The 21,113-nt window shown below is 40.2% G+C and overlaps 1 protein-coding gene across 2 annotated transcripts in view; it reads right to left on the bottom strand.

The window, feature by feature from the left end:
* Positions 1 to 21,113, bottom strand: part of akt2 (v-akt murine thymoma viral oncogene homolog 2) — a 134,438-nt gene that overhangs the window by 31,865 nt on the left and 81,460 nt on the right. The window contains exon 4 of one of the 2 annotated variants that reach the window (XM_084324349.1): positions 19,968 to 20,082. In XM_084324349.1, the coding sequence (XP_084180475.1) occupies positions 19,968 to 20,082 (115 nt within the window). The remainder of the gene's footprint in view (positions 1 to 19,967; positions 20,083 to 21,113) is intronic. The other variant, XM_084324350.1, reaches the window with a different exon arrangement.

Raw genomic sequence — 21,113 nt, 5'->3', positions numbered from 1 at the left:
CCAGGTGTACTTTGGTTTGAAAAAATGTCTCAGTGAAACTTCTCACAACAAGGTCTGTGGATTATATTGAGTAACCGGGTCATCATTTCTGGGAAGACATTGCTTTTTATTATTCGACTCTTTGATAGTTACAAACCCAGTGCCATTCAACTCAATTGTATTGGAGTGAAGGCAGACATTTCTACAACATAACTCCAAAACCCAGGAAATCACACTGAAACTACATGTATGTATAGATAGCACTCTGGTTAACAGATTGACCACCAGCAGCAGGGCGCGCTGATGCCCCTTCAGCACCAGGTCTTTATTCAATGGATGGGTCAATGACGTGACGCCTATTTTTTCTGTCCCACTGAATTTCTTACCTTAAAAAAAACATTAAAATTCATAAAAAGATTACATGTATCTCTAATACCTTCCCCTAGGGCTGGGCGATATGGAAAAAAATCATATCGCGATAACGATATGATAATTTTATTTTATTTCTCGATATCGATAATTATCGAATTGTTATAAGTATAAGATTTTTTTTTTTTTTACAACAGATGTATGTTTATTTTGCAGCAATTCTTTGTCATTGCCGCCATCTTTAGTGTTACATCCCCTCACACTCCAGTTCTCAGGCTGCAGCTGGTTTAAAAGCTAAAGTAAACCGGCTTCTCTGCTGGCTGTGGCTCCAGAGGAGTTGAACAGTTCTGGCTCTGCTAGTTTATTTTTGATCTTTTGGCGCTTTTTTGGTGGACAAACCACCGCACATGTGCACTGTGACTCGTGACTGGAGTCTAGTTCTGCTAGCACACATAGCCTACTGTGTACAGATGGTTTCAAAATTTATTTTAAATTAGAAAGCAAACAAAATAAATGGACAAGAGAAAAAGAAATCTGAATTTGGTCAGTATTGTCATTTGGACAAGCAAAGCCATTACTTTAAGTTGCAGGCAAGAAAGACAAGTCTGTCCACTGTCTCTGGTTTTAAAACTGCCCTGTTGCAGGTAAAAAAAATAAATAATAATAATAATATATAAAAAAAAAAAAAAAAAAAAAAAACGTTTTCGATTTTTTTTTATTTCGATATTCGATATCGATTATTAAAATATATCGCGATATTTATCGTTATCGTTATATCGCCCAGCCCTACCTTCCCCATATACAGACCCACTCTAACTCCTCCAAACATTCAAGTTATTGGTAATTTTTCTGCTATCTGAAGTGTCAAATGTCCATGTGGGGCGACCGTCCAGCATTGACTTCTATTTGGACAACCGGATTAAAATCACTTTAAATCTATTTAAATATTTCCCTTGCCCTATTTGGCATAATTTCAAACATGTTTTGCATTCATTGACAAAATTATGAAGCATTTGCACATATACTTCCATCATAATATACAAACGAATGTTGTCCGCATATGTTAATTTTATGAAATATCATCTGGGGCGACGATCAAGAAAACACAATTGTGGGACTTTTATTTTGAAACCACCTCAAGGACAGGATGTTGCATCAGCCAATCACATGTGAGGGACCCAGAGAAACAACTAGCAGGTTAGTAAGTCTCTTTCATATTGGCAAATAAATCTCTTTTTTAACTGCTGTAATGTAATTGCCACTTTTGGATGTCTTGTGGGACGACCGCCCCAAAACTGTGAATAATACGTTTTATCTGAAAATCTATATTTTGATGATGAATTTGATAGTGACATGTGGTAAGAGCTAGCTAGTTTGGTTTCTGTAGCTAATGGTTAGCCTGTAATATTTGACTGACCTTAAAAACATCATCTGGGCGACCGAGTATCATGTGGGGCGACCACTGCCGAGTGTTTTAGATGATAGATATATGTCCTGTATTTGTAGTTTCTGTATATTTATATTTTATTCATGTTTTATATACATAAAGTTCTTTGTTTTAGCATAACTCTTTGTATACTTTAACATATATTTTTCAACATTTCTGTCATTTTTCATTCCTATTTAGGAATTAACGTTTCTTTTTGAGTATTGTACCATCTTATGAGAACATTTTTAAAACGGTATAGCATGACATTCCATTTAGGTAATTGTACATGTATTAGTCATGTTTAACTAGTTTAACCTATTTTCTAGATGGCACAAACAAGCAAACAGACACTCACTACAGACAGCGGGTCAATGTAGAGTAGACTATCTTGCCAGGAAAAGAGAGAGGTAAAAAAAACTATAGGTAACATGCAGTATATCTTTCTCTGGCCTGCCGCGATAAGCAATAAATCGATTAATTGCCGCGATAATTAAAATGAATGCAATGATTTTGACGGGCGCGATTAATTGCTACTGTATTTGCGCGTTTGTTTGAGGCGGAACCAGTGCCCCTTCTCAGTCACTGTCCGTGTTGGGAGGCGGGCCGCTGGCTTTACTACAGAGCACAGCACAGGATGAATTAATGAATGAAAACTTTATTTAACAGATTGCAGAATGGGTACAATACAGTACGGCTGCTCCGTGGGGCTAACGTTACCCCTCATTGTGTCTATTCTACTAGCATTAACGTTACTCATACAAACAATCAATAGCGAGTTATATTGATCACGCTATGTACGATAGCCATGCTAAAACGCTAGCACAACATTAGCACCTAACCTAACAACAAGCCTTAACAAGTCAGCGATCTTTTTGCGAGACTAAACTCTCCGCTCGGTGGCAAATTGTGTTGATGTCGGTTTTGTTTAATCAATAAATGAGGCAGAATACACAGTGACTGTATCCTTTGTTTATTGCACTTGTGCCTGCTGCAAACATAATGATTATGAAATCCTATGCGGCGTTCTGTTTTGGTTCAGACTCCCTCAGACTATCCAACGAGCGACGCGTCTCTATTCTGACCAATCAGTGGTCTGCAGTGTTTCACGTGACTTTTCTGGTACCACTTCTACCAATAAGATGCATGCATCTCACTCGCTTGGAACCACGACAGAGCAGGGACTAAAAAAGTACCTGATAATTACAACAATACTTCCGGTCCGGTCGGTGGGCTTCAAAATAAAAGTCTAAAACACCGGAAAAGACGGAGCGGTGGGCTTCAAAATAAAAGTTTTGGGAAATAAATTTCTCAAAAAAAAAATTATCTAACCGGTCGCAATAATATCGCTTATCGCGATATTTTCGGTGGCAATTAATCGCCCAGCAAAATGTGTTATCGTGGCAGGCCTTCTGGTGTATTTCAAACTGTCATGTTAGTAGGATTAGGAATGACCTTTTCTGTAATATCTTGAACTTAAGTTTGTATGTAATTTAGCCCACCAGAATTAGTATCACATTATACTAGGGCTGACCTTCGAAGCTTTTTTTGGCAATCGAAGCTTCGGGGCCGAGCTTCGATTTTAATTCGAAGCTTCGAAGAGAGAAAAAAAAAAAATTATCTTATGTTGTGGGACTTGTACAGCACTTTCGTAAACGTTGTTGTTTTTAAATGTGCTCTATAAATAAAGTGGGTTGGATTAATTAATTAAGTAGCCCCTTTCGTGACTGACGCATCCAACAAGGTTTCACTCGGCTGTGTGATTTAATTCAAGGTGGATCGCTGTTGTCGTTTGAACAACTTCAGATTTCATGGGAACTACCAATCCCCCAAATCAAGAATGTTTAAGATGAATGAAGTAAGATTTTGATTATTTGAAATATGGCCTGTGTAGACTAAACTATGCACAGAATTATGTCAGTCTACAAGGTCCGGATTCTACATGGTCCGGCAATGTAGACCTTGTAGACTCCACTACAGAGCAATTATCAGTGAATGTTCATGCATTTTTAAGAAGGGCAACTTCCACAAAAAAACAAAGAACTCACCAAAACATCTCAATAGCACCTTATCTAAATGTTATATTTCATATATGGAGATTCATATTTATTTATGTATTGCATGCATTTCTAAATTTTATTTCCTATTTTGTTTATTCATCCCAGTATCTTTCTTTCTTATGTGTGGAATTCTACAAGGTGCGCGCACACACACACACACACACCTACACACACACACTTACATTTAGTCATTTAGCTGACGCTTTTATCCAAAGCGACTTACAAGTTCTGTACGACAAGACAGCAAGAAGGGTACAACTCTATCAGCTGAGTAACAATGTTCATCAAAGTGTTGCGTGTTACAGTGTAGGTTAGTTTATTAGGACAAGTGCATGACAGTAAGGTTAGTCACGGTTAGATTTTTTTTTTTTTTTTATCATTTCAGATAATGGTTGAAGAAGTGAGTCTTTAGTCGACGGCGAAAGATTGGACGGGATTCGGCTGTCCTAACTGGGATGGGTAGTTCTCTCTCTCTCTCTCTCTCTCACACACACACACACACACACACACACACACACACACACACACACACACACACACACACACACACACACACACACACACACACACACACACACACACACACATCGAAGTAAAAAAAAAAATTTGAAAACAAATTTTTTTGATTTTTTTTTTTAGGCTTCGATTTTTTTTAATGTTCGAAGCTTGTGCCATCGAATCGAACGTTCGAAGCTTCGAAGCATTTAAGACAGCCCTACATTATACACTATTGCAGGGGTCGCCAATTAGGTTTGGTCGCGAGCCAGATTTTCCCCAAGCCATTGTGTGGCGGGCCAATGATAATGAAAAATGTTTAACCCTGTCAAAATAAACGACATATACATGTTTGCACTGTCTTTTTTCTATTATAAAGTGCCTCTCACACAGTGCATAACACATGAACAGATCAGTCATTTGATTTGAATGCAGGTGCTCCGTGCTCGCATTATAAATCGAATGTATTATTATTATTATTATTATTATTATTATTATTATTATTATTATTATTATAACACATCAACAGATCAGTAGGGTGCATTTGATTTGAACCACCACAGCGGGTGTATATACATCGAATGTACAACTCACCATAATGCAGGCAGACCTGGGCTTATTGTTGTTTCTGCTTCGCTCCTCCAAAATCCATGCTAATGTTTGAAATATGTCAAATGTCCACTCGCGTTGAATGCCCACCCATGTCCACCCAACTTGAACACAGTTGCTTGCTTCATTGAGCCCATTCTGCAATCGGTTAATAAAGTTTTCAATCAATCAATCAATCAATCAATCAGCCTCGTGTTGCCATGTGAACACGCGAGAGACACCGGTTGCGATAAGTTGCTTGGCGGGCCAGGATCAAAAACAATGGCTAATTTAATATACTGATATTGAAAAAAGACAAACGTTTTTCTCTGGTCTGCATCCCCCCAACAACCGTGTGCACTGCGCCGCACTGCACTGCACCCACTCTGCAATCCGCCAAACAAAGTTCTCACTCATCCATTCATTCATGAACAGCTCTCAGCTGTTGCAGATCACCGCGGCACCGGCGGGTGATGAACAGATCAGAATGGATGAAAACACGACTCACCGTACCTCCTTGTTTGTTGTTAAGTCCTCCAAAATCCCTGCTAATGTTTGAAACATGTCATATCCACTCGCCGCCCTCCAATTCCATATTGGCGTTGAATGCAGCTACTTCATCTGCCAACTTGCCTCGTTGTTGTTGTTGTTGTTGTTGTCGCCACATATTATGCAGAGAGGACGTCGGCTCGGCACGCAAGAATCACCGACCTGTTGCGATAAACCCGTATTTTAAGTATGGCTCCTGTTTATTAAAAGAAGCGTTATATTTCCCCGTTGCTATCCAAAGATGTTTGTTTTGTTTTCTTCAACTCGCTCGCGAGTCGCATCTCGAACGCGGAAGTGAAAGTGCGTTAGGGAAATAGACACTGGGCCCGGTGGGACTATTCCATTGGTTCTCCCAGTCCACCTGACCATTTCTAGCATTTCAATTGGCTATAGTGACAGACATGCTTTTGATGACTGCCGGTAGATAGATACAGCTTCACAATAAAAGACACCCTGGCGTCCCGAGTGAATATTTCCCGCGCGTCAAATAAATATCATATTCTCAAAATAATCTGACGGGCCAGAATTTATTGCTGGCGGGCCAATGTTGGCCCGCGGGCCGCCTATTGCCGATCCCTGCACTATTGTTTCAGCGAGAAGAAAACAACAGGGCAAGATTCCATGTGAAGTCAGATGAGCTATCGGAGAGGGAGAAGGCTGCATCCAGAGGTTACAAGGAGAAGGAAAAAGATGGAAAAGGCGATGCTGGACCTGACACCACCATCCATGGAAAACACTCCACCAGTTCTGGCTGGTGTAGAAGTAGAGAAGAGCAGCAGGGCAAGCTGTGGTGGATCCCCTACCTCTAAATGAGGATTTGAATCACTAACATTTACTTTGATTCTACAGTAGGTTTAACATCCCTTGAAACCATAGGTTATATATCCAGCTCATGATCAACAGTGACATATTTCAACAATAAATGTTCAGTGGATTGCACTGTGCAACATCTCCATTATAATCTGATCAAAGTTTGTTTTCGTGTTTGATATATCTTTGGGGAATGTTGACTGTAGGAGCCAAAGCTATATTGTATTGTATGAATGTTTATATGTTTATTTTTATAACCTTACATTGAAACGGCATTAGGAATAATATTGATTGGATTTAGATAGTCATTGAACCGGCTTATTTGTCATAATAGAACATTCTAGAACATTTGTGATGTCACAGTATGTCATGATCGAACGTTCTGGAACATTTGTGATGTCACAGTATGATGTCATGACCGAACGTTCTAGAACAGTGGTGCCCAACCAGTCGATCGCGATCGACAGGTAGATCGCGGGCTGATTTCAAGTAGATCTTGATTAATAAAATTTGATTATTAAATTTTTTTTTTTTTTTGCTAAATCAACTCTGCCTCTCCTTGTTAACTACAACAAGCAATGCTGTTTGTTATTTAAGATGAGGTCGGACTCGGCACTGACAGATTTGTGTTCATTATGCTGCTTTTATAAAGCATCCAAAATGACGGCTTACAATTATACAATTTTGGCTGGTAGCTCTCGGCTAGGTGGTAAATTAAAAAGTAGATCTTGGTTCAAAAAAGGTTAGGCACCCCTGTTCTAGAACATTTCTGATGTCACAGTATGATGTCATGATCGAACGTTCTGGAACATTCATGATGTCACCGTATGATGTCATAACCGAACGTTAATAATTTAACTAAATGTAAAAAATATCAGTGTTTTGTTTTTTGGTGTGCTTCTTATTCTAGATGTTCAGGTTGCCTGATTTGTTAAAACATGCACATGTACCTCAATTTGAAATGCCTGCAGTTTACCATGAGATAATATAAATGTATTGGTCCGATACTGGCCAAATTCACAGGATTGGATATCGGCCGATCCGATACAGGCCGTAAAGCATGCCATCACGTGAACAGTAGTAGCGTGACAACAACGTTAGTGTTACAAAGGATCAGATTAAACCGAATATATATATTTATTGATTGATATATATTGCATAGTATTTGTATATCGTTTGATATCCCTTGTATATTCCTTGTACATATACACGGAATGTCCCTTTAGCCTAGTACAGACCATAATATTTCATTCTCCTATTGGACAGCGGTCCACAGGCGCCAGAGCCATGCCTCTGGAGTCAGGTTCAAAGTCACCGTCAAGACATGTCTGAACATGCCCGGCCTTGCCCAGGGCTACGAGACAGAAATGAGGTTGGCACTAGTTTGTTCGCCGTGCATATAAATATGGCGCAGGTGAATACAGAAGCACTTAGTCTTAGAGTTACCCAATAAGTTGAAGCCTCACCCACGATACTCCGTGCGGTGAAGTATGGCCTGTTTGGCCCCAAAATAGAGCATTGAGACCACGTGCGAATTAATAACTGAATTGTCAGAGTTTGGCGCTATACCGTCGAGTGCGACATATTTCTATTAAGTCAGTAATAGTCTATTTGTGTATAGTGTATCGTGCGGCTAAAGTTCTACAGTGACCAGCATCACCAACGCTTCCTCGTACCAGCTAGAGTGCTTATCCAGGCTGGGCTGCTTTCATGGCGCTTTCACCCGAGGAGACCTAGACGAGAACCGTGTGGACATGTACACTGGATTAATCTACCCGACGACTACATAGCCCTTTGCGGCTGGATTATATTTGTTTTGGTCCTGTGATTTATGGAGCGGAGAATCGCCGACGCCTACACGTGTTGGATTTACCCTGTGAGGAGCCAAGTCGAGTCGGCGCCTCAGAGAGCCTGAGGCCGGCTAGCTTTCTTCACTGTGGAGCTACAGTCTACGGAGAACAGCTGTATTCGTCTGTGGATCAAGAGGCTATTGCACCGTCTCCTGTACTTGATGTCTCCTTAGTCATCGTTGACCAGACTCTCTACTACCGACAGATCCTCTACCCCTGCTGGCTTACAACCGGGGGGACCCTTCCAGTATCTCCCGCTATATATTACTAGTGTACCATAGATATGATTCCCTAAGATTCAGGTTGTATAATTACCTCCTGCGTAACCAGAGAATGGACATTCATTATTGATTTGCCTACGCACATTCCTTTGCCTTACAAGTGCATTCAAAGTATAATAGAGAAGTATTATGTACCTTTTGCTGCAATAAATACTTAAAGACAACTTTGACCGGAACCGGTTCATTGTGGGAAGTGTTCATCATATTCATATATCATGTACTGTATGGCCAGTAATTAAAGTACATAAAGCGGTAGTGGTTTAATGATACCATACTTATCAATACAGTCAGGGAATTGTACCCCTCAGTTACAGTTAGCATTAGCTAAACGTAAGTCAACTTGTTAGCAGCATGCCGCGATCATGTCAGCTGTGTGGAGTTATTTTAAGCTCAAAGAAGAAAAAGGCAAAACAGCCTGTGGTGTTATGCTAATGTGTGTGCATTAATACGACACAGAGTACAGGCCACCGTACTGGGGTCACAGACAGGACGCAGGGCAGAGTAGACTAAGAGCGGATAATAACGGACCTGTATGGTGGAGCTAACAGAATGAAGACACGCACAAACAAATACAGAGGGTATACTTGTGGAATAACACGACACAGCCAAGTGTAATATCTGCGACGCAAGTATTTCTAGGGGTGGCAGCAACACTGGAAACTTCAACACCACACAACACTTGCAGATTAATCATGGAAAGGGAGTATGCAGAGTTCAGTGCAACGAATGCCAAGAGGAAAAGTTTTGTCGCAGCAGCTAACATAGCTGGAAACCATTCAGAAGCGAGAGAAACTCTGCAGACAGTAACAAAGCAAAGCTAAAGAAAACCGAGAAAATAACCACATTTATTGTGGTGGACGACCAGCCCCTTTCTGTTGTTGAAAATGTAGGTTTCCGACGCTTAGCCTCACTTCATGTTGCCAAACAGTCATTATCTCTGACACGGCTATCTCAAATAGGTACAATGTTGTGTTTCTTTTTCAAATGTAGCCAAGAGTAAAGACCCTAACCCTATCAAAACAGCAGTCAAAGTGTATATTTTCAGCACTATGTTTGTTTACCAATGATTGGAAACTCTCCACGCATTGTACCGGTAAACAGACGTTTTAGACGTGAGGACAGGAAGCCGTCATGAAATCGCTGTAGTCTTATTAACGTATTAACTAAATAATTTGAACAAAATAAAAAGCAGCAGCACTATTGCATAACTGAGTCATGTGTGGTATGTATTTCTTCCTTTAGGGGAGTTTTTGATGTTTTATAGATGGCTAGGTTAAACACAGGTTTTTGTTTTTTAAGGGAGTATCGGATGGGTATCGGTATTGGCAGATACTCAAGGCTGTGATATCAGTATCGGACATGAATAAGTGGTATCGTGCCATCCCTAAAAGGAACTGATACAACTGTGTTGTAGTTGTTTAGCGTTGATTTCATCCATGCAACTATGTTGGTGGTTATTGTTTATTGACTATAGAACTTTGTTGGTGTTTAATTTTTATTCCATACATACAACTCTGTTTACCTTTTATTATTGACTTAAATTGTTAATCCCTGTCCAATGTGACTACCATCACAAAAGTGATGCTACTTAACCCACCTTCTCGCTCTCATACATTGACAAAACCAATGATGATATGAGGACATGAAAATGGACATTTGTGAAATGTTCAAGTTCCTGAAGCATGTAATGTGTATTGCACTTAAACTTTTTGAATGTTTAATGTTTTTAACATTTGTAATATTTGAATGTTCCTTACGAAGCTTGTAACCTACCGTGCCAAATGATTGACGGAGCTAGAGCCCCGGGAGTCTGTGTTGTATTTGTACAACACTGTGTACTTCGGCGCACACCTCACATATCGGCATGTAACTCGAGAACCGCTGAACGGATTGTGTCACCTGAAATGGCTATCGACAGGCAACAAATAGGGCTTTAATTCGATATATATTGTATTAAAATATATGCACACCCGAGCCGGTAGAGGTCGCCAAAGTGCAGGTGGGAAAATCTTCCTCAAGAGGGCCCACATGTGGGCCCTCGCATGTTAACATGTTTTACTTTTGTGATATTTGAATGAATTGAAGAATATTTTTGTTGACCACTTGAAAATATTGTAATAAAAACATTGTTCAGTTTTCTTTTGTCTGAACTGCATTGTGTAACATTTTAAATAGACTTTTAACTACTCTCATCATTTGGGGCGACCATTTGTTATGCGGGGTAACCAATGATTGTCAATAACTGTACTAAATTCAAAATAGAATATCCATAAGTTTTGGCTCAAATATTAATCACTGGTATACTATGCTTAAGTGGATACTATCTGTACACATTTTAAATCAGTTTTATGGGTTTTAGAGCAAATATGGGTATTGTAACTGCATTACGAGGGAGACACTGCCATTATAGAATAAACTTGTGAAATCATGGTTTACAAAAAATTAAAGGGCACACAAGCCTGTCTTTCTTAAGATGTATATTTAATTACTGATACCCGTTAAAATATTAGTAATGTTAAGGAAATATATTAATTTTGAGATAAATTACGGTCGCCCCAAATGACTTTTATTAAGGCCATGTCCTATTAATTCAACTTTAAAAACACTAAAATCTCTTAATGTTTTTTCCATAAATGCATGTATACACTACATTCCAAATGTTGGCCAATGGAAAAATGGCCAAATATATCCTTATTTTTTGTATTTTAAAATTGGCCTATTGAAAAGTCTTATCCGTCAATGACCCGGATATAGTTTTAGAATGCCAAACTTGCGAGTCCTAAAACTATATTTTATATTATAGCTATGGATCTAATAACGCCGTCGACTGTCAGTGAGTTGCTTCTGGTCAACATGCAAAAAACAGATCGTTTTTTCATCTGTACAATTCCGTTTTATAACGTTTTGAATATGAGTATAGTTTGAGTGATTCTGAGTAATTCCAGGAAAAGACGAGAAAAGGGCATTTTAGTGTAATCCAGTTATCACCTTGTAATTTTTCGGCTGATTATCTAATCATCCTGAAATCATCGCTAGATTATCATTATTATATCTCCTCGTGCATACATGAAGTGGCCCTCGTATATCTATGAATAGATGTAGCGAATAAAATAAACAACGATCCCAAAAACGAGTTAACTCGTTGTTGGCGCTGAACGCATGGCGGGCAAAAACGAGTTAACTCGTTCTTGGCGCAGATTGTGTTAAGAAGAAAACAAATGTTTATTTATCTTAAATTAATCTGTTGTACCGGTAATTTAATTAGGGTCAGGTGCAATATGAAGCTTTTGAAATTAGTTTATCTACTTGTGAATTATGGTCTCTATGTATTTGTATTGTCATATTTGTCTGAAGTCCTTTTTACTAACTGAATGAATGAATGATTGTATATATATTTTATTTATTTATTCTTGTTTACACAGTTATCGCAGGGATGCAGCACTGATGTTCCAAGTAAAATCTAGTGTAGTAAACAAATTTAGTGTTGCAGAGGATTATCTGCTGTGACTGAGTGCTTGGCAAAGGTGACGTAGGAGTGTGGGTGAGGTATGCATGGAGTTAAGCGTGAATAACACTAATCACGTCTATAATACTGGAAGCTGGCAATGGATACAACAAGTTGGAGCACAAGAACATTGCATAGTCTCAAAAGCCTAACATGGATACAAGTTGGAGCACAAGAACATTGCATAGTCTCAAAAGCCTAACATGGATACAAGTTGGAGCACAAGAACATTGCATAGTCTCAAAAGTCTAACATGGATACAAGTTGGAGCACAAGAACATTGCATAGTCTCAAGAGCCTAACATGGATACAAGTTGGAGCACAAGAGAATTACATAGTCTCAAGAACATTTCTCGGCTTCTCTTTAACTCATTGACTGCCAAAAACGCCCATGCGTTAACTGGCAATGTTTTTTTTTTTTTTATTATTATCATACTAAACAGTCCGCCCGACCTTGTGTGTGATCCTGCCTGGTAGTGATGGTAACCCTAACATAATTAGAATTGAAATGATGATCGAATCCCGATTTTTTTTACTGGGCTAGTTTCCTGTGGGGGGGGGGGGGGGGGGGTGCTCACTCACTGGCCACAGTAGTAGCCACTAGCCTCCAAACTGCCTTGGCAATGGCGAGCGAACTATGGGAGATTATTATGAAGGACAAAACTATCACACTTATGGATGATAAGGTGCGTTTTCACCAGACTACATTGGACTCAGCACTTCTGGTCAATCATAAAAATACTAGTCAAACCGGCAGAGCATGTAACATTATCTGTTCACCGCTCTGCGGTAGTCGCCGACACAGTCTGTTTCAGGGGTTAACGCGTCACTGTCAGCATTTATTTTGTACCTTTATTTACCCAGGGTAGGTTCACTGAGTACGGATGCTCTTTTTCAGCAACGCCCAGCTTCACCTTCAGTTTTCACACAGTTACAAATACAACCTGGGAGCTGCCCAGTAAGGGTGGGAATCACCAGTTTCCCCACGATACGATATCGACTCTTTGGACAACGATACGATATTTGCCGATATCACAAAGTCTGCCACGATACGATACGATTCGATTCAGGTGCCTGCGATCGATATGAGACGATATTATATGCCCATTTAACACAATCAGTCACATTTAGATCAACTCAAAAAAGGCAACAGAAATATCAATTGGCGTTTTTATTTTTGAGCTATATACGTTATTGGGCTCCATGCTTAACACATTAATTGCCAATAACGAGTATACTCGTTATTGGCCGCCATGCGCTCACCAGACTACATTGGACTCAGCACTTCTGGTCAATCATAAAAATACTAGTCAAACCGGCAGAGCATGTAACATTATCTGTTCACCGCTCTGCGGTAGTCGCCGACACAGTCTGTTTCAGGGGTTAACGCGTCACTGTCAGCATTTATTTTGTACCTTTATTTACCCAGGGTAGGTTCACTGAGTACGGATGCTCTTTTTCAGCAACGCCCAGCTTCACCTTCAGTTTTCACACAGTTACAAATACAACCTGGGAGCTGCCCAGTAAGGGTGGGAATCACCAGTTTCCTCACGATACGATATCGACTCTTTGGACAACGATACGATATTTGCCGATATCACAAAGTCTGCCACGATACGATATGATTAGATTCAGGTGCCTGCGATCGATATGAGACGATATTATATGCCCATTTAACACAATCAGTCACATTTAGATCAACTCAAAAAAGGCAACAGAAATATCAATTGGCGTTTTTATTTTTGAGCTATATACGTTATTGGGCTCCATGCTTAACACATTAATTGCCAATAACGAGTATACTCGTTATTGGCCGCCATGCGCTCACCAGACTACATTGGACTCAGCACTTCTGGTCAATCATAAAAATACTAGTCAAACCGGCAGAGCATGTAACATTATCTGTTCACCGCTCTGCGGTAGTCGCCGACACAGTCTGTTTCAGGGGTTAACGCGTCACTGTCAGCATTTATTTTGTACCTTTATTTACCCAGGGTAGGTTCACTGAGTACGGATGCTCTTTTTCAGCAACGCCCAGCTTCACCTTCAGTTTTCACACAGTTACAAATACAACCTGGGAGCTGCCCAGTAAGGGTGGGAATCACCAGTTTCCTCACGATACGATATCGACTCTTTGGACAACGATACGATATTTGCCGATATCACAAAGTCTGCCACGATACGATACGATTCGATTCAGGTGCCTGCTATCGATATGAGACGATATTATATGCCCATTTAACACAATCAGTCACATTTAGATCAACTCAAAAAAGGCAACAGAAATATCAATTGGCGTTTTTATTTTTGAGCTATATACGTTATTGGGCTCCATGCTTAACACATTAATTGCCAATAACGAGTATACTCGTTATTGGCCGCCATGCGCTGAGTGCCAACGAGTAAACTCGTTGTTATGATCGTTATTTCTTTTATTCGCTATTGGCATTCATAATTCATCCAGGAAGCCTCCGGGAGCCAGCTGGACCCTGTCTGATATTGCAACACCTCAATACCGCCGGCTGGTGGATTTCGGGCGAGTTACACTCCACTCTAAACCGGAAGTGGAGCTCGGTGCATCGGGGAAAAAGCTCCGCCAGAGATATGTTGTTACGTGGATCAATATACACACCTCGAGTGCATCGGATCGCTTTCGAGACGCAAGAATCAATATGCTTTCGCCGTTTATTGCGTCATACAAACGGAAAATGGATCTAGCAGATCGACGTCAAATAATTGGAATTTGGGCGGCTAGGTGGTGTAGTGGGCAAGGCACTCGCCATCAACGCTGGAGACGCTGGGTTCGAGTCCAGCTCTCGGTGTTGCTATCAGCTTGGCTGGTCGTTCATACTAACACAATAGGCAGTGTTAGCGGTGGGAAAGCTGATGGGTGGGTCCTGGGCGTTGTGGACAGCGATCCCTACAGTTCGGTCGGGGCGCCTGCACAGCGAGGGTAGGATCTGGAGGGAGGTAGTGTGACCTTCCACACGTTACACTCTCCCGGTGAGAATCTGCGCTGCCAGGCTGGCTGCACATGCGTCGGAGGAAAGCATGTGACAGTCTCCGGCCTCCCGGACCAACAGTAGGGGGGAGTGCGCAACAACCAGGAAGGGGGTTGGGAATTGGCATAACGACTAACAGTGGGATGGGAGAAAAATCGGGAAAAAGGAGGGGGGGGAAAGATAATAAAAAAAATAATAGGAATTTCTTTTCTCCAGACGCATCGGCCAGAGGTAAGAGGAATCTAACGTTATTTCCAGCTCGATTGTCCATTTATTTCATTGCAATCTGTCCGATCAACGTATGGTGTCTTACTAAAGAAAGCCGTTAGTGACAATGAAGGAATCATAAACGACCCCCCTTTCCTTCACGCATGATGGAGCATAATGTATAGCGATCATATGCATTTGAAAATTTTAATATAGCGTGTATAGGGACGAAACGCCAATCGATAACGTATAATACGCGTCTGGGCCTGTAACGCGCGTTCTAGGAATTACTGCTATACAGTCTAAAAACACTTATATTCTCGACGGTACTAACACGACAATGTATGAATGAAAAAATATAACGTTCCCACATCCGGAACGATAGATACCCGATGTTGAATGGGCCATAGTAATGTCGATATAGCTATAATATTTAAAAAGTTATAGCCCTGCATAGGGCTGCACGATTAATCGATTTTAAATCGAAATCGCAAAAAAAATTAAATCGCATTTATTTTGTTATTTATTTAACCAGGAAGTCCCATTGAGATACAAGATCGGTTTGGGAGAGGGAGGTACAGGGTTTTAGATTGTGTTGTTGTGAAGTTTAGACTTCAGAGAGGGAGAGTAAAGTACAGAAAAAAAGGTATCGTTCGGTACCGGTATCGATTCCCAGGTAAAAAAAAACATTTTCAGGCTCGGTGTCCTGAAAAGACCCACCGCGTAGGCCAGTTGCAAGACGCATTTTACAATAAACCTCTGTGGGGCTGCTTAAAAAATATATATTATAATCGCAATCGCAATATCTGTCAGAAAAATCGCAATTACATTATTTCCCAAAATTGTGCAGCCTTGCAAAGAAGGTGAGCCGCTCCATAGGGTTACAGCACTGGCAGAGTGGTAAAGATGGGCATACTGCATGGCACCCAATGTGTTAAAGGGCCAACCACGTATATATACGTTATTGACTCGTTTTTGCTTTTATTCCATTTTAATATCCTACTCAATGTCACAGAGCTGTATGTTGGCTGGAAAATGCCTTTGGGATTCGGAAAAGTGCATTACCGGCCAGATCCTGGTGGTGGCGCTGTCTCGAGAATGGAGTAATCCTTGTTTCAGGCCTGGTGTCACTTTTTTTTCATTCCGGGTAAATTTTTCTGTTAGCCTGAAGCTATGGCTTCAACCGATCGCCTGGAATAGTTATTGCGACGCCGAATTCAGTAAAGGAATATAGCATCAGCCAATGGACATATCGATCTACCAGATGGCGATCAATAATGCAACAAAAGTGCAACTAGGGCTAAAAACACAATGAAATAAAATAATAATAATAAATAATATATCCTTCTTAGCAGACTTCTTAGCTTAACATCCCAGGGAACTAATGAGATAACTGGGGATGTTGTTTGCTCCTGACAAGAGTCTCAAAGTCTGGGGTGATGGTAGACAAAGCAACTGAGGTCATGCTCAATGTCCAATCTGTTCCTCTGCTTTGTCTTCAGCTGGACCAGAGCTGAGAAGCCACTTTCACAAAGATAGGTAGTGGCAAAAAAAAATTAAAACAAAAAAATCGTATTTCTTTTAAATGTTTTTTTTAATACGACGCATCGACGCAAACATTCGGCGTCAACGAGTTTTTATGATTGACGTCGTCGATTATGTCGACTAATCGTTGCAGCCCTACAGTCCTATATACCCCGTTGAGTGCCAACGCTCTATTCAATGACAGAGCGCTCACATTTGTGAACGCATAAACTATATCTTAAATTATGGCTATGTGTCTAATACGACCGTCGCTTATCAATGACTTGTTTGCAGTCAACATTGTCGAAACGGATTTCTTTTTTTTTAAATTTAATTATTATTATTTTTTTAAATCGGTTCATTTCCGTTTTATACCATTTTGAAAAACGCTAGTTTTTTTAAACTTTCAGGAAAAAAAAGATTCTGCAGGAATCGCGCTTTACTGTAATACACAAAACACGCTGTAATTTTTTGGCCTATTTATGAATCTTTTTCAAATAAACGCTAGATTATCGATAGTATATGTGTACTTATTAGGGGTGGGAATCACCAGTTTCATCATGATACGATACGATATCGATTCTTTGGACAACGATACGATATTTGCCGATATCACAAAGTCTCTCACGATACAATACGATACGATTAGATTCCGGTGCCTGCGATCGATATGAGATGATATCATATGCCCATTTAACACAATCAGTAACATTTAGATCAACAAAAAAAAGGTAATGAAAATATCATTTGACATTTGTATTTTTGAGCTCTTCCAGACATTTAAAGGAAAAACGATCTATTGTTTTTAATAGAAATAGACCTCCTGTTCACTGTAAAGTGCCACGTTTTTATATATTGAGCTTTAAACTTTAAGCTACATTTTTTGGAACTCAAAACTCACAACCTCCCTCTCCCAAACCGTTCCTACAACAATTTGTTGATGTTGCATGATCATGTATAGGCCTACATTTATTATGTATTACCTTATATTGTTTATGTTTAAATAACATTTAAACATCAAACTCCTCTGACCTCATCTGGTCTTTCCAAAGACGCGCGCACACACACACACACAGAAAGGGAGAATGCTATGCTGTAACATCTACACACACGGAGCTACTGCTGTTGTTCTTGGGCGGATATGAGACTCGCCACAGGACTTTCAAAATAAGAGTATCGATATGAATCGATCTTATTACATCGCATCGATCCGATTCGATTGTTGATAATTACATCGATATATCGATCTGGATCGATGTATCGTCCCACCCCTAGTACTTATGCACGTTATAGAAGCGGGCTGAAAAATCTTATTTCCTGATCAGCACGTACACTCACAGCCACACATAATGGGACACGTTGATATATAGGTGAAAACAGCTCTGATTATCCCAATACTGGTAAAATAGATTCCTTACCTCAGATCAGATGTTCTCCAAAAAGATTATTCCAATTCCTGATCACCATTCCAAATATCGATCGCGTTTATTGATTCAACGTTGGGTACTGTAAATATGTATTCCACGTTTTTTGCGGCTCGGCGATCACTTCGGTCTCTTCAGATGGCTTGACGGAAAAGTTAAATGAGGAGGCTGGACCCCCCCCCCCCATCAGTCTAATCCAATGGGGTGCAGTTACACAGGGAGAGACAATAGGGGGCGGTATTTTCCCAATGGAGCTCAGAGAGAGTCTGCAGCACTAGCGTGAGGCTTGATTGATGAAATATGAATTTAAATCGCTAATAAAAAAAATTGGTGGTCGAAAGACATATTCTCCGCTGTTCTGATGGTGGGCGATGACTGCAATAGGCTTACATGCCTGACAAGTAAAATGTGGAATCCGGACTCTTTTTTTCCCCATGCGTTTCATTCAGTCCAATCCAATGGGGGGTGCAATACCATCCGGAGAGACGATAGGGGGCGGTATTTTCCCTGTTCGAGCTCAGACAGATCCCCACTGGTAACGGGAGGCTAGATTGATGAAAAATTTATGGAAATCGATAATAAAAAAAAAAAACTATTAAAAACGAGATTTCTCGTCGGTTGGCACTCAACGGTTGGCATGAACTAACGAGAAATCTCGTCGCTGGCACTCAAAGTGTTAAGGCTATATCTGTACTTGATGTTTGTTTGTTGTGTTGCATATTTGAAATAAACGTCAATCAAATCAAATCAAACCCCCCTCTTAAAAACAAAAACCTGTGTTTAACCTAGCCATCTATAAAACATCATGGTAAAACTGTGAAACAAATGCCCTACTCCCCTAAAGAAAGAAATACATAGCAAACATGACTCCGTTATCCAATAGTGCTGATGCTTTTTATTTTGTTAAAATATTTTAGTTAATAAGACTAAAAGACTACAATAGGGATGCCCCGATCACGTTTTTTGAAACCGATACCGATCACCGATCGTCTTGAGCCATATCGGCCGATACCGATCGATTTTTTAATAAAATATATATATATTATATAATCAAACTTGTAGTTGTATTATCTGGGAGACATCGCCACCACGCAACAAGTCAAAATGCTCGCTATCTGCAAACAGCTCCACTGTCTGTGTACTCGAGTAGCCTCCAGCTACGGCCAGGATTCTCCCGAGCTGCAGCTGGACCCTATTGATCACATTCAACATGCCCTCAGCTCGAATATGCATCGAATCAGTGTTATAAGACATTGATATCAGGAGCTATCTGTAGAATATAGTTATAGCTCTACAAACAAGGTGACACACTCCTATCTTTTAAAGCATGGCATTGCTACAACACAGGCCCCGTCTTAATAGCTGGCACTGAATGAGTTAAACAGACAACATAACATATATGAAAGTGCTTGACTTAAACTTAAACATAACATATGAAAGTGCTTGACTTAAACTTACAAGTCTCTTGTAACATACAAAATAACTAGTCTCTTTTCCTCTCTTACGCCCGTGCGTGGGACGCTCTCGTCAGTTAGCTCATGGCGTAATTTGACAAGCGCTCCGTCAAATGACAAATTTCGGTTCTGACCCGTGTCCCGACTCTAGCATCAGAATATTATTAAGTGGACGGCCATTTTGGATAATGACGCTGTTTTTACCGGTACACACATAACAACCTTTATGTTTTTATAAAGTTTGGACTGGAAGGTACCAGACTCTGAAAGACCAGACTCTGAAAGACAACTCTTTCATTAATTATTCAGACACACCCCCATTATGAGAGCCATTTAGAATTAACAAATAGGCCTAATTGATAATATACGAAAAATTGTCCGATCCGTGACTCCAAACCTTTGGAACTGGACAGATGACATGTGGCCTTGTTGCACGTCTCTCACCTCTCCTCGTTGCTGTCGACGTGGAAGGTGCGTTCAATAACCGTGGTCCATTGTAGGCACCGGATAACAAATGTGTTGGGCCTGGGTCTCTCTGTCTTCATCAGCTGGCATTCTGCTAAAGAGCGAGAGACATAAGATACAATATTCCTTTATTGATCCCCTTGGGGAACTTTGGGTGTCATAGCAGCATGGGGGAGGGGAGAGGGGATGGGCAGGCTAATAGTAGAACAACATAAACATAGGCAATACAATTATAATAAAGATAAACAGTGTAAACAATATAATTAACTCTGAATACAAGACATTAAACAGTGTAATCAAAGGTGCAGATGAGGGTATGTATGCCCCATCCATCAGTTATATTATATGTTACAATAAATATGGGTACTAAAACACTTAGAATCTGAATAATATCCTAGGCTATGAGTAAGCTATATATTATACGAGGACATAAAGAGTAAACAGTATACACAGGTGCAGTATACACACAAGGTGACATGCTCTGTTAGCAAGGAGCTCAGGACATTATCACATCAACACGCTTACACGGTCCGAATACCCACAGCAGCGTTTCCCAAAAGGCAAAATAAATCTAAATAAATAAATGGAGTAGTTTTTTTTACAGCCCCACCAAAAATAAAGGCTCGGTTCAACACTGCAAGCCTCTGTTGCTTATACTCAATTTATACCTACCTAGTGCTTTCACTGTCTACAACTGCCCTACTGTAATCATAGTAATCTTACTACCCCCACATCACTATAGTCTACCCATATACTCTGTATTAGGGCTGACCCCTATTAGTCGAATAGTCGACTAATCGGTCGAAAGGAGCCGTAGTCGACTGCCAACCTTAGTAAATGTATTCTTTTTTTTTTATCATTCTTTCCAAAAGAAAAGAGGCCTAGAAGCATGGCTAACGCGAATGGCACACATACCAGAGGCTAACTGCATATCTGTCTGCATATAATCCTCCTATATACCTACTTATACATCTGCATATAACCCATATAACTCTGTATGATAGCATGTATAATAATGCTGTATATACGTGTGTATATATTGTGGCAGACCGGCTGGCGTGGTAGTGGACGGCTGCTATGTGTCGGCCAAGGTACTAGGGCATATGCTCATATTAGGGGTTCCGG

Source organism: Notolepis coatsorum (assembly GCF_963971535.1).
Source record: "Notolepis coatsorum genome assembly, chromosome: 1".
Taxonomy (NCBI): Eukaryota; Metazoa; Chordata; class Actinopteri; order Aulopiformes; family Paralepididae; genus Notolepis; species Notolepis coatsorum.
Note: the sequence above shows the minus strand (reverse complement) of the source record. Positions and strands in the feature narration are given on the sequence as shown.